Source organism: Drosophila elegans, unplaced genomic scaffold, assembly GCF_018152505.1.
Source record: "Drosophila elegans isolate 14027-0461.03 unplaced genomic scaffold, ASM1815250v1 contig_183, whole genome shotgun sequence".
NCBI classification, from domain to species: Eukaryota; Metazoa; Arthropoda; class Insecta; order Diptera; family Drosophilidae; genus Drosophila; species Drosophila elegans.
In genome coordinates, this window is record NW_024545550.1 from 5,897,826 (window position 1) to 5,925,565 (window position 27,740).

Sequence of the window (27,740 nt, forward strand, 5' to 3'; positions counted from 1 at the left end):
CGGCTTATGGACCCTGGACCTGGCCTAACCAGATGGTAGTTAATTCTTAATTGCCCGGCTATTTGTCAAACAAAATGATTCAGCTCACCGACCCGGACGGCCAGCTCTCGCCGGACTGACAATTGTCCCAGAAACAACATTAAAACACACAAAAGCGCAATATCAACTTCTGCACACCGCACCACTTACCACCCAAAAAAAAAAAGAAGCTAAATGGAGATGGGGTTAGGAATGGGGTTGGGATTGGGGTGGGACTGGGGAAAACAAGCAAAGTCAAACCACAGCAAACCGAAACTAAATAGCCGAACATTTATACAAGCAATCTATCCGGAGCCGGGCGCTCAATCTATTCATTCAGTCATTCGGGCGTCCACTCACTCGGTCATTCGTTCACTCGCTCATTCATTCATTCGTTCGTTCAGCTGTCCATCGCAATGCGGGTCGCGATGCCGGGGTCATCTATCCTCCAAATGTTTGCTGATGTTGCGCCCAAGCGGCTGGCGCTGATTTATAAGCTGCATGCCGCTGACCACTTGATTGCGTATCTGTGTCCCGCTTCCACTCGCTGCTGGCCATGTGTGTGTGTAATTTATTTACGTTAACACGCGCCGGCCCAAACCATGGCCCACAACCATGGCTCGAAACACCCAAAAAAGCCGGTAGAGGATGAAGAGCAATTTTCATTTATTTTAAATGGCATAGAAAATTGCAAACTGACATTTTTCTGGCCCAAGTGCTCAGCTTCGGTTTTGGCCCTATTCCATCTTTACCATCGGTTCCCAATGGCTTTGTGCACACAGCCGGAAATTTGTGTAGTTGTGTAGCTTGTGTAGTTTGGTAGTTCGGTAGATGGTTGTTGGAGTGGCATTAGATGCCGGGCCAGGTCCCAGACTGATTACCATGAAATTACATTGTTTCGCACTTAAAACATGCCGGCCAGTGTAAATGTGGGCCAATAGCACTCTCCATTGGTCCCCACACCAGTTTCGGCTTAATTAAGTGGCCTGTTTTTATCTGTGGCAAACGTTTCTTTGCCTCTCACTCAGTCCACCACTCAAAGAGCATTGAATTTAATTGCTTGCATTTATTGTTAATTGATTTTATTTTTAGCAGTTTAGCATGGAGTGGTTTTTTTCGGGCACTCGGGTGCTTTGCTATTTGTTCGGGCGTGATTTAATTTGTTGATATTTGCCTAAATTGAATGAAAATTGATTTGGAACTTAATCAACTTTTTTGAAACTGTCAATGATGCCTGTCAGAAGCCACAGCAACTGCGAAAAAAAGGTTATCGCTGGAGGAATGCCATACAGTCATTGAGCATAATTCAATCAGCGGGTTGATACAATATTTTTGTGAATAATTTAGTGAACATTGCTGAGCACATGTAACGCTTTTTGTAATGGATAAACTTGTCGAAAAGGCAATATTAAATATTCGTAAAAACCAATAAGCCCGTTACATTGTGCGCAATATACACACGAATATTTATTAGAATTAAATAAATATTCCATCGTTGTTTATTTTGCAGACGGCAATTAACAATTATGGTGTGACGTTTGCTAGTGAAACTACAATTTTGTATTTTTAGAGGCACCAAAGCTTACCTAGTATTAAAGGGTGTGTATAGGATTTGCGATTTAAGCGCGGCTAATTAAAATTGCAACCATAAAATATTTGGTTTCAAATCTCTTTGTGTTATAAAGGACGGCCCACATTTTTTTTTTAAATATTTTTTTACATTTAAGACACTTTAAAAACCATGTCACTAAAGCCGTACTTAGTTCACTCCCATTTGATACGTATGTTTATATCTTCTCCGCAGGCAAATCACAGTTGTGGCTTAATAAAAAGTGTTCAGATTGTAAAAAAAAATTGTAAAATAATAAAATACTTACCCATTTCTTTTGTTAAATAGTGAGCTTTGAAAAACTTTTTGTGTCTATGTTGTTACAGTCAAAACGAACATAGTTTCTATCTAGATTTTAAAATAGTCGAGGAGTTTTTAATAGTGGTAATGTATTGGCTATTTTAGATTCGGCACTTTTGGACATCAATGGACTTGCATAGTTACTTAACAGAAAATATAATTTCTTCATTTAAGGGACTTATTTTTGGAAATTTATATCTCTGCAATTGTCATTTCATGTATTGGCTTTTAGGGAAGTCAAAGAAATAACATTAGAATTCTGTGGCTTTCTCGATAGATGTCCTATGCTATCCTTCTTGGTCGCTTTCGACTCCGTCTTTGCTTATCCATCTCAATTTCCCCATAATCAATTTTACTGAGCTCGTGCAAAAGCAAACACCTTGGCACTTCTCCGCTCACGCACACCCATGTTCGTGCACACTGTTCATATAGTATAGGTATGTTATCTGGAGAGTAAGCAATAAGCCAAGCCAAGATCTATCCAAGCATACACCTGTCATGGCTCACACTCGCTACCCATACGACTTGCACTTCCATGCTCCCATTTTGCAAACCACAACCACTTCGCATGTAGCTTCTGCTTTACACATAAGTTCAGTTGCTCAAACATGGGGACAGTTTTCCCTCGACCCCCGCTTCTTTTCCGACACCACCCAGGGCTCCTTGTGCCATTGCGCACATATTTAAAGAGCAAACGTTTATCTAAGTTGTACCGTTGCGGTTTCCGTTGACATTCAAATGCGGAAGCACCTGTCGCCCAGTCAAGGGGAGCCCGGTGACTACGACTACGACGCGAAGATGTTCCACTCAGGACAGTCAAGGATGGGTAGTTGCGATGGGCGTGGTGGGGCTGGCATCCACTTCCGATTTCATACGCATACGAACAGGCGCATGAGTACTTGATATTGCGAGGGTGGGTTGTGTGGTAACTCTTTAAATGATTGTAAGTTCTATTTAAAGATCAAACGCTTTAATCTACTTGGGAATTCCCTCAAGGCCTCTTTACTTACACATTCTGTTTTCTCAGTTTACAATTTTTCTGATTTTTCAGATTTGAGATTTTCGACAATCAGAGCTGATCTCAAATGGTAGAGTTTATATAAGAAATCGGAATGAATAAATAAAAAAAAATCAATATCAGACATTGTAGTAAAATTTAAAAAACGACTGTATACAAGTATAGTTTTTTAAAGTTTTCAAATTGGTCTTGTTATAGTTACAAGGGTTACACCCTACTCTATATTGTTTTTAAAAATTGTACATGTTTGTTATAGTAACAAGGGTACAAACTCACTTTTCTTGACGAAGCATTAACAAAAGGGTTACTATTTACTATTATATGTTATGTAAAGTCTGCATTAAAGCAATTTCTAAAACTAAAAATTAAAGGTCAATTGCAAAAGGCTCGCTACCATATCAATTCCAAAGGCAAAAGTAACTACCCCAAATGTCCCCCAATAATTAAACTCCCCGTCGAGCAAATTTGACTGGAAACGTTGCCGGATACACACTCTGCTGGGCATACACGACAAGTTTCTCCAGATCCCGCCGGCGTACCTGGCTGCAAGTCCTCGAGGACTTTGCCACTTTGTAGTTGCTTTTGAATTCTCAAGTGTCTGCGTCGACGACGTCGTCAACTTTAAATGGTTTCGCTTACACCTCCAGCATGCCATTGAACAAATTAATTACTCGACAACTTTACAAGCGTTCCAATGGCAGTGGCATCACCACCGCAAGTAGTGGAATTCCTCGCACACCCCGCAGAATCGTGGTTTCCTTCTGCTCAAGCGGCTGCTCATTAGAGTGCTGCATATTGTCGAAGAGTCGCCATTATCATCGCAATCGTCATTATCATCATCGTCACCATCATCATCATCATCGTCATCGTCATAGCACATCCTGGACCTGCAAAAAGGGTGCACACGCATTTTCGATTGCTGAGCTCATTAATAATGGGCTCTGATGCGATCCTGGCCATGTATTTGTGCGCAATGTGAGTTATGCTTCACGCCGGCCATTGGCCAACAAAGCAGCCCAAATGGGCATTATTATAGCGATGGCATGGCAGGAAAAGTCACGAAGTTGTACAAGTTATTATCTAGCGAAAATATCATTTTATAGCTATCTGGATTTTGTTTAAGCCAAATTAACGCTTGTTACTACTTTCAATGTGATTTTTAGCTTGAATTTTCTTTGTAAAGGTACACTTAGTAATGAGATGAGGTGGACTTATATGGGTACTTTAATTCCATATAATAATTCACTCCTCTTAGTGTCTAGATATAAAGGTACAAAATTTTACTGCTTAAAAATGGTGTTATGTTTTAAGTTGTAATGAGGTACTTAACTTTCCTTACTGAAGTATTTTAAGTATAATTTTTAGAAAAAAAAATAATATATACTTATACTTATATATGTGTAGTCCAAAGAGGAATCTTTCTTTAAGAATTATGTGCTCGTGCTAGAAATAAGTCAAAGATGGGCTTCTCTTACTAAAATTGTATGGTTTTTATTTTCCATCTTTTAAAATTCTTTATACAAAAATATTTTCTGTCTAAAAAAAATATTAAGACAAGAGGAGTAACCCAATACTAAAGTATTTTCAAATAAAATCTAACAAATTTGTTGTCTTGATAATTATTTTGATGGGTCACGTTGCCATCTCTGATATGATAACAATGCAGCTGGCTAAATGGCCATACATTCTGTTTCTTGGCCGCTGCTGTTGCACTAGCCACCTCCGATTTTGGTTGCGCTCCCGTTTGCATAGCCGGAAATTGGAAAAGTGTTGCTTTATGCGCAGCAACAAAGGGGATTTGGGGAGGAGGATTCTGTAGTAGGGCAGTAGCTTTTCGCACACTCCGGCCAAAAGTGGGTGTACTCCGGAGTGCTGGGCATTGTTCTGGCCAAAATGGAAGAGCTTGGCCAGACTATGAATGCTGTGGACTGCTTAGTCCGGTGTGTGTGGAGTACAGAGTCCTTTTTCGGGAGTTATCCTCGAGAGTTGCTAATGGGGGCTGTTGAGCATGCATGTTCTGGTTCTTGTTTATGTGGAGATCTTCCCTTTGGTAGGGAGCGGCCACTTTTCATCGGAATTGATTCATCCGGAAGGATGAATTTAACATTTTTGAGTAAACTCCATTTATCCAATCCAGTCGGCCGTGCTGCGGTTCACAAAATTGTTGCGCAAATTGCAACATATTTGCCGAAAATTATTGTATCAATATCGAGAGCCCTAGCAGTTAACCATTAAAAGCATTTGGAATTATGGAGTTTCGCTGGCGCTTTTGTTGCCCATCGAATAAATTGGATTTTATTCGATTTTTTTTTTTTCGAACTCGATGAAAATCAGTCAAATTTATATCTGCGGTAAAAGCCAGCTTTACACAAACGCGACTCTTCATTTTGTTATTTTACAAATGCGTAATTTTGTTTAGCGTAATTGCGGCTGCAATTGAAACCAGACTCTTGATTGGAGAGCACAATGTACACACAAAACACACTCGCACTCGCACTCGAACTCGCATATGGGCGTGTAGACGCAGACATGGTTGCTGCCAATTTGATATTTACGTTTTAATGAAGGCTCTTTTTTGTTTGGCCAATCGCTGATAAGCTGGCCCATTGTAAGCGAATTCCATCGCTCGATTGCATTCAAAATGAGATTTTTGGTTTTCAATTGAAACCGCCACGGCATCAGATCCAAGTTAATGAGCAGTCAGCAGACACGCCCGTCCATGTCCGTTTTCCAATAAAGCTCAAGAGTAAACAAGCTCGAAGGGCCCGCAGCCAAAGGGCCAAGTTAATAAAAGTTCGCGACATGCAAAGGCGGCACATCGGAATATATTGCATGTAATGTGTGTTTCTTCGAACGGAATTTATGAGAAAATCCAAAAAATTAGCTTAATAAGTTTCTCAATTGAGTTTTTTGTCTAGTTCCTTATAATTAGAAAAACCATAGTACTAGAACAAGATTAAAATATATTTAATGTTATAAAATTTGTTAATTTTCAAACTATTTGGTTTTAGAAAAGAAAAGAATAAGTTTTTACAGCTAAATAAAAAAAGAAAACATATTTAATGCTATTTTAGAATTTAAAACTTTTTATGCAACTCTATTGCGGCTAGAGAGAAGTTTTTGTTTGTATATATCTAGAAAATATGCAAACAAAACGTTTAATTTATTCTAGAATGCTCGAATTACATTGATATTTTTACCATTTTAATTGCATCAAAAAGAATGAAAGAATTTCATGCCATTTTACCTAACCATAGTAAAAAAAAGTTATGTATATTGCCATCAGCGATGATCAAATATTTTATTCAAATTCTTAACACGTCATTTTTATAGGGATTTTATTTATTTTTAGAGATTGGTAATTTGGTTGTAATTTTTATGCAATTCCTATTGCAACATGAAAAATAAAGGCAAAATAATGTCTGCCAATCATTTTAAAGGAAGATCCAGCTGCCAATTGTCATTTAGAGCTGGTGCAAGCCTTTCCTGGTTGGACGCCATTTGACAGGGCAGTTAATTAAATTTCGGTTGCTCAGGTTCGGATATACGGTTGCTGCACTTGGTCTTGGCCAATGCCGTTGTCTCTTAACTCTTTGAGGTTTTTCACTCGGCCATCCTGACTTCCCGCATGGCTTTCCACCTTATCCCCGGTCTTTGCTCTCGTTTGTCTCATTCCATTGCGGCTTTCCCGATCATTGGTAATTTACGCTTCACATGACCAGTGTCGGAAAATTCCTTCTTCCTTTTTTTTTTCACTTGCGGCTTTTCCAACGGTATTTTTTCCCCGTTGCTGTTGTTGTTGTTGACTTTAAACTTGTGCCATAGGTGCTGGTGCGTGTTGGGGGCTAAGCTGCTTATCCTGCCTAGAGGAAATGCGGTTAGTACTCTTGCTCCTGGTCTTCTTGGTCTCTGACAGTGATTGGTGCCAGTGTCAGGGATTTATTTATCTTTTAAGAGCGTATTTATTGGCCCGCATTAAAGCTGAGCTGCCGGAAAACGGAAGGTGGGCTCGAAAAATACGAATTTAAGACGGAAAACTCTCGTTTTGGTTGATGGGAGAACTGGGGTCAAGTGGCGGATTGATCACTGTTTTTGGACTCACCATACATCTTCACTTTTCATTTGTTCAACTCGATGTGTGTGCTAGCAATCCTGGTCATTTGACACTTTCACTTTGCGAGCCGTACAATTTATTTCACTTTTATCAGACATCAAGACATATTGATTTTTGTCTTCGCTGGGCGCCAAAGAATACTGTCAGAAAAAGACTCTAATCTGCCGGAGCCTACTGTCCACCCAAAAAAAAAAGGTTGGATTGGCCTTCTTATGAGGGTCATATGCCTATGTCTCTTGAACGTAATCAAAGTTGATTGATTACGTGAGTTCATCGTCCAGTTGGGCTGATGACATGCTCTGCCACTTTTTCTCCTTCACTTTCCCAACTCTCCCCAAATCTCGTTAATTTTTAATTATCTTTTTTCAGGCGCAAATTAGTTTTGCCATTCTGTTTTGATGTGGGTGCCAAAATACATATATTAATTAATTCCCTTAGTTCAGGTAAATCGGCTTAGTAGCCAACCAATTTCTAAGAATACCCTTCGTCCCAAGTTTATTTTGCCTATTTTTTGTGTAAGCCGCTTTCTGTTTTTTAGAATTTGACCACTAGAACCCAATCTGGGGAAAACACAATTTAATGTAATCTGGAAAGTATTTCTGTTTTCATATCTGAAATGGTAGGCGATTAAATGAAGTAAGATGGTGTTACTTTTGTATTTATTTATGTGAAACACTTAATAATTATACGGTTTATGCATTCAGTTCAAGTAAAGCGAATTTAATTAATTTAATAATTAATAATATAAAATAAAATAATCATTAAAATAGATACTGGCATTAAGAGTAAAATAAAATAAAATATTTGTATAAATTCTGATGTCTTTGCTTAACTGGACTTTAACAGCATTACAATTAAACTTCATAGGGCATAGAATTAAAGTTTGAAAGTTATTTAGCAAACTAAACTAAAGTGCACTTGACCTATAAAAAGGCATCAAAAATGAAAGCGCTCAGCTGCTGATGAAGACACTTATCCGAACACTAGGCCGAAACATAAACTCCTCGAAGGGAGTAAGGACACAGGAATTGGCAGGGGAATCCTCCGCATTCGTGGACGAGTGACAAACTAATTTCATTACGAGCAGCTGGCACCGACATGGACATTGTCTATATCCCCCGCCCTTGTCCCCATTCCCCATGCCCAATGAAATCCGGTCATAATGCTTGTAATAATAATCAACAGCCCCAGAGCCAGGGTGAAAGCCGAGCTGCTGGGTTCCAAGCAGAAGATGATAAGTAGACACGGACCTGGACACGAACACTTGCAGCTTTGCGGATCTCCGGCTCGCCGAAGCAATTGCCATGGCAAAAATAGAACAATTTCACTTAAAATAAAAACAAAGGCCAGATAAGTGGGCCAGCGGATCGAGGCGTTGGGGAGGGCGTGGCAAGCTGTGTGTAATATGTGCACAAATTGAAAATAAAGTTTTGTAACAAAATGTCGCACCGGAAATGAAACTCGCAGCATGAGACTTGGCTTGCCATCTCTCCGTCTCTATCTATCTGTCCCCCCTCTAGCTGTCTCTTTCTCCTCTGCCTTCTCTGTCTTCTCTGTGGGAAAATGTGTAGCGAAGCGTGTAAACTGGATATAAAGGCAGAACCATTTTGGGGGCGTGGTCGGGCCGGAGCATTGTTTGCCACTATTACTGGGCCAAGAGGATGGGGGGGCACATCTCTGATTCCGCCTTAGTCTAGGCGCAGTCTGCGCCAGTTGAGCCTTTGCCATAATAAAAGATGACATTTTATAGCAGTCATAGCCATGTTAGCAGAAGGCGAGGAGCTGGTGGTTTTGGGCCTTTTGGCCTGGCCTAGGAGAAACCAGCAGCCGGAGGCACGGCAAAGACACAGCTGCAAAAGTACATAAACCCAGAAATGTCATGTTTATTTTCATTTCATAAGGAAATTGTCTGTCTATATAGTTTTGGTCTGTGGGGAGGGGCAGCACCTGGAAAAAGTTTCGAAATAAGGAGCCAGTTCGCTTTGCCGGAATTGTCTTGGCTTTTTTACGAGCCTCACATAAAGTCGCAGCAGGCTGAACGATTTACGGCCAGCCAGCAAGCTAGATAGCAAATTTATAGCCCATAATTAGCATATGAAACGGTTAAGTGCACCGCAAATTGCACTTCAGTGTAGTGCACATGCGGCTTAGCCGGAAATAAAGTTGGCTAAAACCGATATCAAATTGAATTCGAGACCGTTTTTGGGGTTGATTTAATGGCACTTGATGTGGGTTAATCTTTGATATAAACTTTTGAAGCGTACACATTATTCAGACTTTTCGCAACTCGCTAATGGCTTTCAAAATCGGTCACAAATTATCCCCATTAAATATTCAAATTTCCGAAAAGTTGGCCGTAACACTTTGCCACTTTGAGCGACTGCCACAGGTTGAATCTTCGCACATCACACACACACACACACACGAGGCGCCGCTTCGAAAATATCCACTCATCTAATCGCATCGTTAACATCATCACCAATTTTGCACTGTCATGGCCCGAACAATGGCCAAAAGGAGCGGGCTGGAGCCGTGGCTAGCAAATCATTTTGTCACGCGTTGGCTAAACAAAAACGGCGGCAAAAAGGTTGCCGCTGGTGGGGAATTAAATTTTAGCATATGTCATAAGGGCTTAGCCATGATTTATACGGCGAAAGGCAGCCATCAAATGTCGGTACAGAATTCGTTGTAATAAAGGGAATTAGGCAGGGCCCAAGAGGGCGACGCCCAATGCGAAACTAAACGATTCCGGGAAGCTCGAACAGCAGATGCAGCAATGTATAGTACTACAGAGTACATCGGCGGGACAACATGACCATTACTCTTCCGGGCAGCAGCTTCATATATCTTCATTTTAGCAGCACTTGCACTGTGAAAAATATACCACGATTGCCCTGGGACCATGCCCCCTTATCACGTATACGTATCGCGCAGTGTAGGGTGACATGGACGGCGCGGCGCTCAGCTGTGCACAAATTCGCTTGTGTATAAATATTTATATATTGAAATGCAATGCGAATCGATGGGAAGCTGAAGCTGAAATCGCAGTTTGAGCCGTAGTTGGAGTTGAATTTCGAGCAATGTGCCGCAATGCAATCGAGCTAGACGAAATTGAATTTGCAGCAAGTTGCTCAGGATTCGGCATCCGCATCCGCATCCCTATCCGCATCCCCATCCCCATCCGCATCCACATCCGGGTCTTCAGTTTTCCAGTTCTCCAGTTCTTGTCTTGCTGCACAGTTTGTCCTGTTTGAGCATGCGAAAATGCGATTTAAACCGCTCCCCCTGAAGTTTCCTGGCCTGCAAAAGTTTTCCATCGCTTGTTGTTGTTGCCTGTAGCTAGCTGCCTGCTATTTTTCCCGGGTGGAAAACTGGGGCCTGAGCTGTGACAAATCTTTATGCAATGTTGCATGTCCTCTGATTTGCCATGATGACATGCTGATGGAATAAGTAGAGGGACGGCAAACGGAACTAAAACTATGACTTTGCCTCTAACTCTGTATCTGTATCTGTATCTGTAGCTGTAGCTGTATCTGTGTCTGTCACTGTAAATGTATCTGCATCCGTATGGCTGTATATGTGCCATTTCTATCTGTCTGTGCCAGTGATTTGCTCGCTGAAGCGTTAAGCACAAAAATTGGTAATGGCTGTGGCCGTTCCGTTTTTGGCAATCATTGCGCAGGTTTTATATCTTTATGTTGGTTTCTATCTGTGATAGGTTTTCAACTTGGCCTGGGCCACAAAATGCCATCGATTTGATATGTTGTCTGATGCAAGATGCAAGATGGTTTAAGTTTAAGCTGGGTTTCAGAGCTCAAGAATTTTCAGCAATTTATTACAACCAACTGTTTGATTAAGAGCTGTTCAAATTTAATTAATTTCTTTCGTCGTGCCATTTGGCCACAGAATTCCAGCAACTGCCGCCAGGCATAAGCAGCTTATACATCAAAAGACACTGAAACTTAATCAGGCCACCGGACCCTTTCCTCAAGTCTCGACTTGAATGCAAAAAGGCTTCTCCCGATTCTTCTAATTGCATTAATATCTGTGCAGAACATGATTTATAAAGTATACAAAATAAACACAAATAATGAAGGCATCGGAATAGGTAGGTGAGCCCCGCCGCTTTCGAATTGTGCGACTGCGGGTGCGAGTGGAAACTTTTCATTATAAATTGCGTGCCAGCTGTCAACATGGTGGTTGCCCCGGGGCCAATTGAAATGGATTTGTAAAGGGAGAAGGGGGGCGGAGGGGAAAAGGAGCTCTGAAGGCGTCCCGATGGAATGGTGATGATAAGGGGGCGTGGCACTGGCAGTTGAAAGGCTAATTTTGCACATTTGGACTGACATCCATGAGGAGTAAATGCGTTGTGGGTTATCATCATTCGGTTGGTCCGCCCGGAGAAAGGGGCAGAGGCGGTGGGCGTGGCAGGGCAGGCAATTTCATGGTTAAATGATTCAGAAAGAGAATTACAAAATTAGGCCTTGGCCCAACCTCCCCCCTGGTTAACACAATGTAATTAACTTTTGCGCGACTGCCTCGCCCTCTCAATATATTTGATATTTATTTTGGCCCTCTGGGTGCACTTTGGTCACTCGCCCGCTGACAACTTTGCCTCTATGGGGCGAGACTATGCCGGATGTGCTGCCACCAGGCTCCAATCCCATTCCCTTTCCCCACCCTCGCTGTCCCTTTCGAGCGGCTTTTCGAAAGCAATTTGAAACAAATTTTATTGCCAAAGTTTTTGGAGCACATGGAAAATTGTTCAAGTGCCACCGCAAACAAAAAAAAAAAAAAAAAAAAAAGTTGCCAACCAAGATGCCGCTCTGATCCACAATTAGTGCTACACAAAAGTGTGTTAACTGTTCTTGGATTACAAATAAAATGAGACGAATTTATAGTTTCCTTGTGGAATGGGAGAAAACATTGTAAGGTTCGATATCGCAGCTCTTAAAGGACGGCTTTAAGTGCTGCTTACAGCTGGGGCAGCGGATCCAGTTAAGTCCGCAAGCCTCGTTGCGCTTCATGGCCAACTTCCATGGCCGGCGCACAGTGCGTATGCGTAATAAACAAAACAACTGCAGTAACAATCGCTCCTTGTGTGTGCCTGTGTTTGTGTAAGTGGGCTTTATTTAAATTTACAACCAAGCAGTGGGCACTGTTAAGCTTTCCTACGCACACTGGTCACGCCCCGTTCTCTGACCCACCAATTCCCCCATACAATCCCTACAATGGGGCGCTCCACGCCCACTCCCTGGGCGCACATTGTGCTCAGTGTTTGGCGTTTGCCTCTGTTGAATAATAAATTGTATTTTGCGGCATTTAAAAGCAATTTTTTAACATTTTTCAATCTCAATGGCAATGCCTGAAACGGCAAGCACGCACACCATCATAAATATCCACAAACACTGGCACACAGGCTATGGGACTGCCACGTTCGTATCCGTATGATTGCACAGAGAAAAATACTTGCCCCCTTGAGTTTTATTTTAGGTAGTTGAAATAGCAAGGGTTGCTTTAGAGTTTAGGAAAGAATTTTCAATGAAAAATGGTAACTTTATGAATATATTCGACTTCATTACATTAAAAATATGTATTATAGTGTATATATGCAAATATACTTTTTTTAAATTATTCTAAGCCGCAAGTAAATTCTGCAGCACCCAACAAAACAATTTTTTTGGAATATTTCCTGCAACAATTTCAATAAAGATGCGATTTTAAATTTTATAAATATTTATAAATTGCCTAAGGCTTTTTTAGATATGCTGAGTTTTCATATAAGTTGCTCTAATTACTTCCTTAAGGATTTAAATACAAATTTGAGATAAAATAGGCAAAACATTTTTTAGCAAAACAGCCATGATACAAGTTTAAGTCTTAAACTTAAAATCTATCAGAGGTTTTTCTAATTTTTGTCAGAATCATAATACGCAATATAACAATAAATTAATTTTTAAATTTTATATTTTTATTTAGCGTTACCAAATAAAAAATGCCCGCCTCTTAAAGTCGATTCAAATATATACCAATTAAATTAATATGGTCACAGAAATAATTTTTGAGATAACAAAGCCTTAAAGTTATTGATGATATTCACAAAAACATGACATTTTCGGCAGTGTAATGATATACATGGTGGAGTAGAAGAGGAGCCCGTGGTGGCACAGTTTTGTCTACCAATTTTGCAGTGAATTGTCCTGGGAATCTCTGAAGCCAAGGCTGTCAAATCGTAGCAACAACAGCCACCTCTCCACGCACCGAGATGGATAGAGATGGATGCAGGGGAAATGGGAGTGGGCGTAGAAGAGGGGAACGTTTTCGGCTTAGAATTGGAGCTGGAGAATTTTCGGACTGGCTCCCTGTGCATTTAGTTAAGCTTCAAGTGAAGACAGCAACGATTCGGCAGTGAAACAAATTGCAGCATTTAAGTTTCCCCTCCTCCCCCCATTTGCTCTTCACCAATTCTGTGCAGCAGGAGTGGCAAAACTAGTCGAAAATGTTCGGTCTTGTGTGTCCGGGGCTGGCAAACAGTTTGCGTAAAGTTTGATTATGTGTGTAAACCGGCCAGTATTTTCCATTTCAAGTTGTGCCACACTTTGCATGTGCCAATGCTGAAGGCGTCCATGTTCGGAACAACAGCTGGAAATTATTGGGACCGAGTTTCATGTCGATCTGAACAGGCCTGTGGAATTAGTTCAACGCTTAGATGCTTACATACAAATAAGTTTTGTTTGAGCTAACCTAGAAGTATCCATTTTAAGATTCTGGAGATGGAGCAACGCCTCTCGCGTCGTCGCAAATACAGGCCAAAGAGTGACAAGAGGTAGATACATTAATCATTGAGTAAGGTTTCAACTACTATCTCATCTCTGAAATCTTTAGCGGGCTCGCCCAATTCTTGCCCAATCTGAAATGCAAGTCCCTGGAGAGTGTGCGTCGCCAGGTCAAGAGTAAACTGCGTCAGGTCCTTCCGTCCGCTAGTTTCTATAAGGACTCCATGCGATTCTACAAGCGCTGCACTAAACCAGACCGCCAGGAGTTCCTGCGCATCAGCGCGGCCATCGGCGTGGGATTTCTCATCATGGGTGTCATTGGATTCGTGGTTAAACTGATGCACATTCCCATTGTCAACATTATCATGGACTAAGCTGAAGTGCTTTGGCAGAAATAAAGTTTCAATTCAACTGCTTATAGTCGAGCGTTCGCTGGCCAAAAGCCAACGCCGCCGTAACGAGGACAAGCTGGTTGGGTCGACCTGAGGGTGTTGACAAGATCATTCCTTTTCCTTGCCAAGCTTTTTTTTATTATACCCATTGGTCGTGTTTTGTAAAGGCATACTACGTTCTGCAATGGGGACAAAAATTGTTTTAGGGTGGCGGGGAAATCTTCCAACCTAAAATTCTATAAGGTGTCTTAAAAAGAAAAGCACATGACCAACTAAAACACAAAAGCAAAGTAGTTAAAATGTTATAGTGATTACTAGCTAAGAAGTTTGCTTTTACAACAGTTTAAAGTTTATTTAATTTAAATTTTTCGATTTCGTTAAAATAACCAGTAAGCTTCTAAATTAAAAAAAAAAAATTAAATTACCTAAAGCCAAAGAAAACTTATAACTGAACTGTATGCAAGCAATTTTATAATTTGTATAGAGTAAATTTGCATTAGCCTTAAATGTGAACTAAGTACCCAGTGTGTTTTTCTCAGGTAAAATCATTAAACCGTTTTCTTTTATTTTAGTTGGGTTCGCTAGGAAAAACATTTGTCGTTGCCAAAAGTAAAAATATATGTGTTCGCATACAAGTTTTGTGGATGAACTTAGTCGAATCAAAGCCCTTGGATGGGGTCATACGTAAAGCCAGATTTGGCAAATAATGAGAAAGGTAAAAAAAGATTTGCCAGCCAGTTTAAGGCAAGAAAATGGTTCCCTTAAAGTATTCGCCATGTTTTTGGCAATAACTAAACTTCTACCCATTCCAAATCGTTCAGAGAACTGTTAAATACCACTGCACCATTTTTTTGGGAGAAAGAAAAAACTTATTGGCCAATCTAGTGGGCAACGCTTTTATCTGAGCACTTGCAGCAGCTGCGGAGGGAATCAGAAGTTGGGTCCTGGACGCATCAGTATCCATATCCCTTCGGATGCTTGCATGTGCATTGTCACATGTGTCTCCATTTGCTTCTGTTATGTTTTATTGATGAGTCTCGCAAACCAAAATTGATGATGCCTCGATGTCCTCGTTCGCGTCCTTGCGGCGTCGAGAAGAGCACAATCGAGCTGCCTTGTTGTTCCCGCTGTTGCCGCCGGAAAATGGCGAAAATTTATTCAAAACTTCGACGCAGTTGCATCCTTTAACGGCCCCTCCGTGCAACAGGCGTCAAAGGAGCTGACGGAGGCAAATTGACGTGGTCTGGATTAACAGACAGGCCCTCTTGAAAGTACTGCGTTACATACATATACTGAACGGAAAGTCTTCTAACTGAAGAGCAAATGAATTTTTTTCCAGTCATATGTCAGAGTCGATAAACGTGAACTTTCCAAATTGAGTAAAAGCAAAGTTAACCACAAATGATGACAGGAAATTAAATTCTTCGCTTGGAATTGGCATACTTTAACATGGAAACTATTAAAAAAATAATTACATTTTAGTTTTGGCCAAAAACACTTACAGTTGCTAACTAAATTTTTAAATTGTCACATTTCGAATTCTGAGATGTTTGTTTGTTTCTATGATGGTCGACTTACCATCTTGACTTTTATTAAAACGACCTGAAACAAGAATATAGTCGAGCTTCTTGACGAACTTGTTCTATACAAGTAAGAGGTATAAGAACTATGCTGTCCAGTTGTTGCTTCTATAATTTTTGAATTGAAATGTTTTAAAACTACTCGGTTAAAAAACGTAGTAAGTCCAATTAAATATTTTTTGCTTTAGATTTATTTTTCATATGAAAATATTACATTTTTAAAATTTTCATTTGATTATTTTCGGAATTGATTTTAATATCTGGAAATGTTATTTTAATTTAAGCCATGTTTAACTTAAATTAAATGCATTTAATTCATAACGGAACTAAATCTAATATTTTACACATTAATTAAAATATTTTAATGCTAAATCATGGAATTTAATATGCATTGTATAAAATATTGTGGCTTAATATTTAATCTACATCTTGAATAAATAAATATTCATTCAAAAGTCATATATTTGAAGGAAGTTCCGAACAAAATTGCTTTTGATTTTGTATTAGCATAGTTAAAGCTTACATATGATTGCAAATTTAGTTTAAGGGCATCCAATCAAGTGGTTCTTTATGTTGTCCCTTGGTTTCCTTGTTCTAGTTCTCTTCTTGATGCATTTTAATTAAAAGTGAAGTGGGGCCATTAATTTGCAACTACAAATTACACTCAATAAAACATGTCTGCCACACTGATTTTTCGGCACGAACCGAGTGCACAAGAGAACGAAGGGAAATGTATGTGTGTGGGAGAGAGACTGGCAATCAATTTGCACTTTGACTACAATTACTGATTTTCGACACTTCAAAGGATTTTATAAATTGCCATTTGCTCTCAGCCCTCAAAAAAAAGTTCAACGTTACTGCTGCTGCTCTGACTTTGGCAATTTGTTTTGGCCTTTTCCCTTGCCCACACACGCTCACACACACTGGCACACACACACACTGGCACACTTACACAATCGCAGACTTACACAGATAGGGTCACATGTGTTTTTTGTTCTCATCCTGATTGCGCCTACCATGTACAACTTTAATTAACTCAATGTGCGACTCCTGCGGCCAAACGGCAGGCGGCAGTCCAGCAAGCCAGGACTTGAAAGTAGTTTCTGCGTGCCCAATTCAGTGGCAAAAGGAGGCAGGGAGCAAAGTGATTTTTGTTAGGTTGGCATGCTGCAAATTAGGTTTTGGATGAATGGAAAAGCTAATGAGGGACACCGAATCGAGCTAGACAAGGTGCCAAAAGTTAAAGACATTCTGTTCGACCAAAGTTGAAATTCCACCTCCAACTTCGTACTTCAGGCCACGTTTTTGGCTTTGCAATTTCCATGCAAAGCGGAGACATACGCATAAAGCGGAAAACATTTTTACACATATGACTGACGCTGATTGCGTTTGTCACGTCGCCGAAATAAAATTGCTGTGCGACCCCAAAAACTGACGGCTAAGCGAACCAGAGAGGTCCCCAAAAATGGGGAAAAGTATCGGAAGAGAAAGCTATACTAGAATGTCTTGACTATAAAATACCCTGTACTATCCCTAAAAATAATACTCATATCTTAACTAGGGCTTAAATTTCTAAAAGTATCCAATGAAAAAAGAACTTCGGTTTTTAAACTGAGCCACACGGACTTTTGGATTGTCAATATTTTGTTGCATACTCTTAGGCACCATTTTTAGTAAAAGCAACCCCGATTCTTTTCACAATTGTATGTGTTTAAGTAGTTACATTCATGTAAGTCATTCAAATTTTATGTAAAGGACTTATCAATTTGCACAGTTATATGTGTGAATGAATACTTCTACGAAGAACGAATCTGAACGGACTTTACAATATATTAGTTAGGGAAATCTACTGATATAAGAAAGATAATACCCCACGAGTAACGGGTATGAAAATCGGCAAAAGGAAAGACCCAGAAACACCAAACTTTTTTGTTGCCGTTGTTGTTGTGTTGGCCTCTTCTGGCATTCTACTTCTATATATATGCACACCTCATCCCGTTGGTTTTGTGTGCTTTTCTTGCATCTGCGCCAAAAACCGGGTGACGGGAGCGGAATTGCAGTAAAATCGTCATCGATGAACTCGGCGACCTCTTTACGCATGCAAACAACCACACACACACACACACACACACACATACACACATGCACACAATTCGAGGCCTCATCCGTCCAGCATTGCGTATACGTAACGTACGCCAGCCGATTGTCGCAGTTGCGGATTATTTGCATAATTTAGCGATTGAGTTTTATGCTCAAAAGCAAAGCGCAGCAGCTGCTTTTCCCCTTCATACATGTGCGTATATCAGATGAAAGGGGGAAATCATACATTTTGCTTTTCATATATTAATTATATAATTTTTGCTGCATTTGTGTGGCCGTGGCCAGTAGCCAGTAGCTTCCGAACAGCATCGGCATCATTATTAAGCCGATGATGAAGATCATTCTTGCCGGGACATGGACAATAATTGCATGCAACATAATTAAAGCCATTAAAGCACTTAAGCTGCCGGAAAACGCAGGACATGGCATATGGCCGTGGCTATAGGCCGTCAGCCAGGCGAAGTTCGGAGTCCGGGAGGATGGTGGCGATAGAGTGGCCACTGGCCGAGTCATGTTTGCATATGCATAATTATGATGAAAACACATTTAAATGCATTTAATCGGGCGCATGGCCAGCCTCAGAGGGGAACAGGAACAGGAACATCGGGAGGGGAGCGGACGGCGATGGCCGAGGATCGTGGTCAGCTGGGTTTGGTCGACCTGGTTTGGCAGGTGGCTTATGGCCACGGCCCACTGAAAAGGCTTTTAACGTTTATTGGTTTTTATTAAGTATTCCATGCGAGCGGCGAGTCCGTAATCATATTGAATTCATAGAAACAGATTGCTCAATTTATTGGGCTTCAGTCAAAGAAATATTTAAGTTAGATGATCACAAATGCTTAATAGCGTAAGTAATTCATATTCTTGTTATTGTATCTTTAAATAACTCACTAGGCTTTGTAACAACACAAGCTGTTTAAGCTATAGCGTATCTATAAATTGAATTTAATATGCCAAAAATATACAATTTATATCAACAAGCAAACCCATGCACACAAGCTATTCCATTTTCTCAAATACGATTTGGCATTCTCGAAATATTTATTTTATATTTCACTGCATATGCCTTGCCTGCTGACTTTCAGTTTCGTTTGCCAACAGAGATACAAGAATTTAATACTCCATAAATCAAGTTTAACAAATAACAAAATCATTTTCCATCAACATTCAATGGAAGGAAATTCAAACATCGATTGGCAAAAGAAATTCGTTTGTAGCTGACCAACTTGAAATCATTCAAAGTTGTTTGTTGATTGGCACAGTCATAGCTGGTGATATTGAAATATTTACTGATTTTCCTATTGCAAATTATGTATGCGATTTAAACCAAATTATTTATGTGCGAAGATTTTTCAAATATTTATGCCAGGCTAACAAAAGTGCTTACACGCATATATTTTTATTTGAGAATGTAGAATGCATACGTATGTGTTGAGTATTTGTGGGCAGTTTTTGGCCAGCCTTTGTTTGCCACGACCGGCCAGAAATTTAATTAAATCTGTACTAGGCATTTCAATTCATTTTCTATTTACACTTTGTGACAATTTTTACGCGTCAACATCTCTGGTGTATCTTTTTGTTTCGGGGCGAGCCATTGTTAGTTTTTCGTCCGCTCGTCCTTTTCGAGGCCTGGAGTGTGGACCCTCCATAAATGTTGCATGAGGCGCACTTCCCGTTTCCTGTGAGCGCATTTCGCTTTCATGACAATACAGAAAAAGGCCAACGAAGGAAGCAAAGATTTTTGGGTGGCTAAGCAGGAAGCTCAAACTTTGAAGTTACCGGATGCTGGGCTGTTGTTGTTGTTGCTGTTGTCCCTTTGACCCACAACCGAGTAACGAGTCAGCTTCCCAAAAAATAGTTGATCCTGCGGCAGGCTCCTCCCAAATGCCTTCTCAATTGACCCATTATCAGTTGTCCGGACTCGGAAAACACCTGACCAACAGCTGCGGCGGTTTCAATTACCTGGACTTCCACTTCACTGTCTCACCTTGCACCCAACTTAAATATAATATTTACAAAGTTTATTAATGTGTGTGGCACCTTCGAGGTGGCGGCCAAAAGACAAAGAGCCGTGCAAAACCAACGGGAAGACGGAAAGAGAAATACAATTATAATTATTTATTATGCGACAGTTTCCACTCTGGCTATCTGCGTCTCTTCGGCTCCTTTGTTGCACTCTCTGCAAACGAAAGCGAAACGAAACTGTCGCGAGAGTTGGCCATAAATCATTTATACAGCAGCCCCTCACACACACGCCAACGAACAGGCAGACAGTCAATGCACTGAGCGAAAAGCTGTAATAAAATATCATGCAATTTTATTTTGCTACGATAATCAACCCGCAAATGCACCGAGCTTGTTAACTGTTTTATTTTAACTTTTAATTATTTTCATTGTTATTATTGTTAGACATCGATGAAATCGCTTTCGTCTAGTTCCGCCTGTTGTTCTGCAGCTAGATCGGTGGTTACCTCTGATATATCGTCCTTATATTCGATCGCAAAGTCGGTGTGACCGGACTTGAAAGAACAAATAACTAGTTTGTATGCGTAGGCACAAGGCTCATCGGGGGCATTGTCCATGCACTTTGTGATGTACTCCGCTGCTTCTTTAAGGGCATTCATCGATTTCAGATCAATTGTGCCCAGTTCATTCAGCCATTTAGTTGGCTGCCTTTCCAGCTGACATTTAATGTTGCACTTGTACTTCAATTCGACATTTTCACTGAGAACATTCTCCAAATTATCGAACTCCTCAAACTTTTCGTATGCCTCAATGGAAATATTATTAATTTTCAGACAATCTTCGAAATCGTCAAGGGTTTCTTCAAAAAAGTCAAAGGGATGTCCAGCCTGTAAGGGTTTTTCTTATAACGCGAAAGGTTTCTTTTCTTGATTTTACAACCTTAGCTTGGCCGATCAAAGCCAAGATCAGAGACGCAAAAATTACAGGTCCGTTGCTGAACATTGTTGAACTTGAACTGAATGCTTGCTAGAGAAATTTATACTTACTTAAAGTAAATGCTTTCAAGTTGATAAACCAGTTTTTCCCGATTTAAATTGCATATTGATAACTATAGTAAACTAAACCAATAATTAATTAAAGAAAATCGAATGTAGTTTAATTTTTAAGTTGGATAGTGCAAATTATTTTGTGCATAAAATATTTAATAAAGATCTATTCATATTTAATTGTCTCAGATTCATGTAAGAATAGTTTTGTTTCTAAAGCTTTTTCTCTCATTTTTCTTCCATATCCTGACCATATCTCACAACTTTGAAATACATTTCTCTGTGCAGGGAAACCCATACGCATGCTGAGTATACAAAGTGGCATAAATCAACTTACACTCGCACACCTACACCCATCACTTACGTGGAGGTTGGGGATTGTGTGCGGGGTTTTGAGAACGTGCCTGCAGTCATATGCAGAACTTGCAAAGAGTCCTGCCCCGCTTTCTCCCAACGCAAAGACGCTGCAGAAAAACTGGAAAACTTACGCGCTTCGCTTCGTCGCCTTTCCTTTCCTTTCCTTGCGTTTCCCAGCCCGTCCTTTGCTTTTCCATTCCATTCCCTGGTCCCTTCAATTTTTTTTTGGATGCATGTCAGTGCCTTGTGTGTCTTTTGATAAGCGCACTCGAAGCAACAGAAACTGTAGCGCGGCATAAGCTGAGGGCAGGGGAAAAGTAGTATAAGTTTTCCTCGCTTTTCGTCGTTTTTTTTTGTTTTGGCTGCTTCACGGCAAGCACTTTATTGGCAGTTGCTGAAGTATGCAGCGCAGTGTAAGTTTGCTCGTCGAATTTAATTTCTGGCATGTGTGCCAGGGGTTGGGGGTGTGATTAGATTGCTTTTTGCACAGGGGGTGGAGTGCCAACTTTAAGCAGCAACTGCTGTTGATAGGAGACACCAAAAAAATATGAAAAGAACATTTATCTTCTGGATGCTGCAAGTATTTTAAAAATGGTGATAAAACTGGTTTGCAAATTTTCAATTTATTTGTATTAAAAAAAATAAATTTTCATTATCAGTCTGGATTTGTTAAGATTGTGCCTAGCTTATATTTTAAAATGCACCTATTTTTGTAAATGTTCGCAAATTTAAAAGAGTAAACCGAAACCGACTTGTAAGGTGAATGCATCAATGAATCGATATTGCAGTTCTTCAATCAATACAACAGGAGTTTTTTGACATATATATATTAAAATCTATTAAACGACTATGATATAATAATTGATTTAAAAGCTTCAAAGCAACTGCTTCAAAGCAACTGCTAAGAAAGTAGTAACGAATCATACCGAGAGTGTCCGGTTTTATATAGAAACAGAAAAGATAGTCCGATTAGAATTAATTATAAAATGACAGAAATGTAAATGTATCAAAAATGTTGTATGTTGAATAAAGAGATGAACAAAGCGTAGTTATCGATGTTTCTCCAGCTTCTCAATATAATTTGTACTTAATTTACGTCAATGTACATACGGGTATTTTGCAAATGAGTTCCCTTATTCATTTTGTTTCGTTTTCTCACCATCAACCCAAAAATGCATCGGCCTGGGGGATAAGCATGTTTCACCTTTTTCAGTCTTTTCAGCCAGCGCGCTAACGTTTTGCGTATGTTTATCCGAACTTCCGTCGCTTTACAAAATTATAATTGCACTCACCCGTGCGTAGGTGGGAAATTCTGGCGGTATTTGGGCCTGGTTGGGGTGCAGTGCACACTCCGTTTACAATGCACTTCCGCCCCATTGTTGTTTTGCATGTTGACATGGTGCAGGCACCGCCAGCGAGTCAGGCAGACATATTACTCATACGCCCTGTTGTTGCTGCCCGTCGGTGGGGTTGTGTGCGTGTTGACAATCATGTATTCGTTGGTTCTTCTGTTTTTTTTTTTTTTTTTTTTTTTTGTATTTTTGTGTTGTATTTCTTTTTTTGTAGTGCCGTGCTGTTGCCACTAATGTGCCACGCCCCTCGGCGGCGTGAAGTTGAGCTGACAATCGAAAGCCGAGAGGTGGCAGAGCGGGCCAGTCAAGTGTGTGGGCGTGGCACGCTCGCCTTTTCTTGCAGCCCCCCATCGCTTACAGCCTCGCACAATAACAATGGCAGCGGCATCAACAGCAGCTGCAACAATGCAACATGACAACTTCCGTGGCATTCGCCTGCCGGCACAAAGGAAAGCGACAAAAAGTCGAACGCAAACAAACACTCATACGCCCCGTGGAAAGAGGCGAATGGAAAACTGTAACGGAATCGCATTGTGCGGGGGAAAATGTTTTTTCCTGCTCTCGGGCAACGACAACAAAAGAACACACAGCTGGCAAATCGGAGGCAGTCCCCAAGAAATATGGCAAAACCCCACTTGCGGCATCAGCAAGATATCGCCCGAAATGCGACAAATCAATTATTTGTACTGTGTGCTAACCTGCTGCGTGATGGCAGGCCAAATCAATTAATTGGAATCCATTCGAATCGGTCTGATTTGATTCAAACGCCCTGCGGCACGCCTCATGCAATTCCATTTAATTATGCTAATCAACCCGCAAATGCACCGAGCTTGTTAATTAGTTTTATTTTACCTTCTAATTAAAATTTATTGACCTAACCAACGCAAACTCTGACAGCGGGTGCGAGTTTTGGCCAAAAGTTCGTTTTTTTCCGAGAAAATAATAAAGTAAGTATGGGACCCTTTTTATAATTTAACATTAAGCCAATTTATGCCAAAGAATTCATTGCATGGATTTTTTTCATATTTTTAAAGGTAAAATTTCATGCAAAATGGAATAAAAAGTAAAAATTCTAGTAAAAAGACACGAATACTTAGCTGTTCGAAATGCTTGTAAGGCTCTCGGAATTGATTAACATAACAATTAAAAATATAATTAAGCTAAATTTCTCATTTATTTCCTAAGAATCAAAAATAACTTTAAGGGATAAGAAATTTTTTCGCACACGGATACTTTGCTTTACGAGTACTTTTAAGTACCGTCTGGAAATAAAGTGAATCGAGAAACGCGGTTTTATTTGAAGGAGAGGCAGTGGGCTAAATTTCGACTCTGGTTGCAATAAAGTTTATTTTAGTACATTGAATAAAATATTACTTATAAAATTCATAAAAAAAAAATTTTTTTTGTTGGTTTATGCTTTATGTCAGCTTCTTAGCTATTCAGAGAAATAAACGAAATTTTTTTGGCCGAAAAATATCTTTCTGGCCCAGTTTGCAACGTAGGCAACCCTTTTTTAATGGTTTATATCGATGACATCGCTTTCGTCTTGTGCCACCTGTTGTTCTGCTGCTATATCGGTGGTTTCCTCTAACATTTGGTGTTTAGATTCGTGCTCGAAGACACATAGAAATAGTTTAAATGCGTAGTCACAAGGTTCATCGGAGGCATTGTCCATGCACTTTGTAATGTATTCCGCTTCTTCACTGGTGGCATTTATCGATTCAGGATCATATTTACCCAGTTCATTCAGCCATTTAGTTGGCTCACTCTCCAGCAGACATTTAATGCTGCACTTGTAGGTCAATTCGACAGCCTCACTGAGAACATTCTCCAAATTATCGTAACTCTGAAAATCTTGGTATTCCTCAAGGGAAATATTGTTCAGCTTCAGACAATCGTCAAAATCGTCAAGGGTTCCTTCGAAAAAGTCAAAGGGATGGCCAGCCTGAAAGGATTTCTTTATAATGCGAAAGATTCTTAGCTTGATTATCTCACCTTAGCTTGGCTGATCAGCGCCGGGATCAGAAGCGCAAAAATTGCTGATCTGTTGATGAACATTGTTCAACTTGAACTGATTACTTGCTAATGAAATTTGGACTTATTTAAACAATGCTAGTAGTTAATAAACCAGTTTTTCACGATTTAATATACGTGTTCATAAGTTGAGAAAATCCGATCAATTATTTTAAGTAGACTTTTCTGTCTAGATGGGTTTTCCCTTTAATCAGAAACAAACTGAGCACCAGCTCATTTCTCGGTGATCTGAATTGCCCTTCTGTTTACAGAAAATTGTTAGCAGACTGCTAACTCTTGCGTTATTTGTATTGACCCGCATTAATGGTAAGATATGTATAAGGATAATTGGAAAATGCTCATATGAATTGAGAAGGCAGAAGCTAGAATTGAACGAAAAGATTACCAATAGAACAGCAAAATTACTCTTAGAACTATAAGATTAATAAGGACAGCTGCATAAGAGATGTTATTGACGAAAGCTATTTTGGCCACACGGGGGTTCTTTCGGCAAGCGAGGCACTAGATCCAGAGAGAGAGAGAGCAGACTCAACAGCGGTGATGGCTAAAAAACTCATCAAGCTGCTGGATCTTGATACAACTATATAAGGTGGTCTTATCGTTCACCCAAGGTGAATGTTTTCTACAGCTTTCTCTCTTTCCGCTTTCACATAGGCAAGCGCTAACAAGAGATAGCAATCGCTTTAATTTTGCACATTTGACAAACGACTTACAAAAATAATGTCCTTAGAAGAGAGCAGTTCTTGCGTTGCGATCACCTTGTAAAGTTGCATCATGTGCTGGATAATGTAAACATGGTCTCTCCCATGTTGCAACTTTAAAAGGTGGTTTCTAATTCTGCAAACGTATGGCTTATTTTAAGGTAAAAATTATCTCTCAAACGCTGCTCGTTTACGTGGAGAGCGGCCGGTAAGTCAGAGCCCAACAGGTGTATGCCCAGCTCAGCTGTTGTTTTGTTTAGGCGCTTAGCGCCAAACCCAAAACCATTTGTCAAAACCAAGTTTTTATTTTAGTATTGTATTTTTCTTACATTAGTTATTTAATTTACGAATAATAAAGAAAAGTCATTATAGTTTTGTTCATATATTTTTATTATTACAAAAAAATTTGTACAATAAGCATGATCATAAAAGCCCCAATATTTTACAAAATTGTTTAAGTCTTAAAAAAAAAAATTATTTTTGGTTTCTCGCTAAAATATTAATTAAAATTAACTTTTTCCTGAGCTTACATGAACTTAATGAAAAGGTTCGAAAAATATCAGCAGTTGGTTTAGATATTTAAGACATAGCTGTATCAGGCATTAGTTTTATTTTTATCGGGAACTACCACATCTATAAACTAATAGCTATTACTCAGAATCAATAGTGGGATGACCAGCTTTGAAGCCACAAATAACAAGTTTAAAGCTGTATGCACAAGGTTCTTCGGAAGCCTGTTCCATGCACTGGGTAATGGATTTTGCAGCTTCACTGGTGGCATTCATTAGGTCCAGATCCATTCTACCTTGATCATTTAACCATTTCTTCGAATCTCTCTCGAGCTGGCACTTGATATTGCACTTGTACTTCCAATCTACATTCTCGTTGAGCAGATATTCCAGAGTCTCGAACCGCGCATATTTCTCGTATTCCCCAATAGTAATGTTATTAAGATGCAGACATTCCTCAAAATCGTTCGGGTTCCAGTGAAAAATATCAAACGGATGGCGAGCCTATAATACATAGCATTTAAAAATGAGACCTAAATAGCAATGCAGTTCAATAAGTTATTCCCACCTTAGCTGAGCTGATCAAAACCAATATCAGAGGCGCACAAAATGCTAGTCTGTTGATGAACATTGTTGAAATCAAACTAAACAACAGCTTGTGAATTTCCCACTGACTTAAAACAATTACGTTTGCGTTGCTCAACCAGTTTTTGCAATATTATTTATTTAATATGTTTGTAGATACGCCCACCTTTCTAACCGCTTCGGTGACTTCATCGTTCTGCTCTAAGCTTTCTGTCAGACAAGTCAACATCTTAAATGCGTATTCACACTTATCCTCCTCATCATCGTGTATCTTCTTGCAGTCGTTGAGAATCTCTCGAAGTTCATCACTCACGGGTTCTTTTTGGTCAATCAAGTCCATATCCAAGTGGCCATTGGAGTCCAGCATATGTCCCCATTCAGCCAGGCAATGGACGAAGCACTTAAATCTTCTATCGGTGTTCTCGATATCTTCCTCTTCGGAGCTCTTGCGATCCCAGAGTTCCTGGAACTCGGCCTGGCTGATATTATTGGAGGCCAGACATTCCGACACCAAATTGGGTTCCTCCAGAACGGATACACTCTGTTTAAAAATCAACCAGTCATGTCTACCTTATATAGGTGCTTTCAAGATTAATTACCTGGGCGAAAACCACGATGATAGCCAGTAATAAAATGACCGCTAGCCTGAACATTATGCAATAATTCGCAGAATCAGCTTCAAGATAAATATGGACATGGGCTTCCCTTTCGCAGTTAGCTCTTCGCAATAAACTGTTAGCCGGTGAAAAGCAGGTCTGAATTTTATAGAAACTAGCTTGCGGGTAATTTATGGAGATCACGTTATCTGTATCAGGGTATCTAGCTAACTAATTAATTGCTGCCAAATGGTTACTGGGTACAATATAGCCCCGACGTCGGATATACGATCTGTCGTGCATTTAATTGCATTTTGACTCGGAAGTGTAACAACATCAGATTGAGCGCCCAAAGTGATTGATTTGAAAATTTCATTTCATTGTGTTTTGTATACGATTTCCACAAATTTTAAAGGCCAAACACTGGGGTTTCTACGGTAAAACTAAACACAAAGGGAAAAACTCCACGTAAAATTCATTTTATGCATTTTATACGCAGTGAAATTCGCATAACATTTCCTGTCAACATATTTTGCAACACTTTTGCAGCAAAAATGAAGCGACAACTGCAGCGGCAGGAGCAACACAAAGCGACAAATTGCGATGACAGCAGGGGAGGGGGGTTTACTTTGGTTCGGTGTGGTCTTGGGGCAAAGGCATTCCCAACTATGCCACCAACCCCATGCAA

The 27,740-nt window shown here is 40.0% G+C and overlaps 5 protein-coding genes across 5 annotated transcripts; 1 reads left to right on the plus strand and 4 right to left on the minus strand.

Annotated features, from left to right (window-relative positions):
- The first annotated feature begins 13,755 nt into the window (after nucleotides 1-13,755).
- On the plus strand, nucleotides 13,756-14,245 carry LOC108143364 (protein transport protein Sec61 subunit gamma). Its single transcript, XM_017267685.2, has 2 exons — nucleotides 13,756-13,885; nucleotides 13,945-14,245. The coding sequence occupies exons 1-2, from the start codon at nucleotides 13,833-13,835 to the stop codon at nucleotides 14,207-14,209; spliced, it is 318 nt and encodes a 105-aa protein (XP_017123174.1). The 5' UTR covers nucleotides 13,756-13,832; the 3' UTR covers nucleotides 14,210-14,245.
- A 6,017-nt stretch (nucleotides 14,246-20,262) lies between these two features.
- Nucleotides 20,263-20,881, minus strand: LOC108143337 (general odorant-binding protein 57a). The gene is made up of 2 exons (XM_017267657.2): nucleotides 20,812-20,881; nucleotides 20,263-20,759 (listed from the first exon to the last, which is right to left on the minus strand). The coding sequence occupies exons 1-2, from the start codon at nucleotides 20,872-20,874 to the stop codon at nucleotides 20,313-20,315; spliced, it is 510 nt and encodes a 169-aa protein (XP_017123146.1). The 5' UTR covers nucleotides 20,875-20,881; the 3' UTR covers nucleotides 20,263-20,312.
- A 3,074-nt stretch (nucleotides 20,882-23,955) lies between these two features.
- LOC108143320 (general odorant-binding protein 57a-like) lies at nucleotides 23,956-24,743 on the minus strand. The gene is made up of 2 exons (XM_017267640.2): nucleotides 24,623-24,743; nucleotides 23,956-24,572 (listed from the first exon to the last, which is right to left on the minus strand). Exons 1-2 carry the CDS (start codon nucleotides 24,683-24,685, stop codon nucleotides 24,141-24,143), a joined length of 495 nt encoding a protein of 164 aa, XP_017123129.2. The 5' UTR covers nucleotides 24,686-24,743; the 3' UTR covers nucleotides 23,956-24,140.
- A 1,212-nt stretch (nucleotides 24,744-25,955) lies between these two features.
- LOC108143310 (general odorant-binding protein 57b) lies at nucleotides 25,956-26,571 on the minus strand. The gene is made up of 2 exons (XM_017267627.2): nucleotides 26,440-26,571; nucleotides 25,956-26,375 (listed from the first exon to the last, which is right to left on the minus strand). The coding sequence occupies exons 1-2, from the start codon at nucleotides 26,500-26,502 to the stop codon at nucleotides 26,013-26,015; spliced, it is 426 nt and encodes a 141-aa protein (XP_017123116.1). The 5' UTR covers nucleotides 26,503-26,571; the 3' UTR covers nucleotides 25,956-26,012.
- LOC108143309 (general odorant-binding protein 57c) lies at nucleotides 26,561-27,180 on the minus strand. The gene is made up of 2 exons (XM_017267626.1): nucleotides 27,056-27,180; nucleotides 26,561-26,997 (listed from the first exon to the last, which is right to left on the minus strand). Exons 1-2 carry the CDS (start codon nucleotides 27,107-27,109, stop codon nucleotides 26,590-26,592), a joined length of 462 nt encoding a protein of 153 aa, XP_017123115.1. The 5' UTR covers nucleotides 27,110-27,180; the 3' UTR covers nucleotides 26,561-26,589.
- Nucleotides 27,181-27,740: the final 560 nt, after the last annotated feature.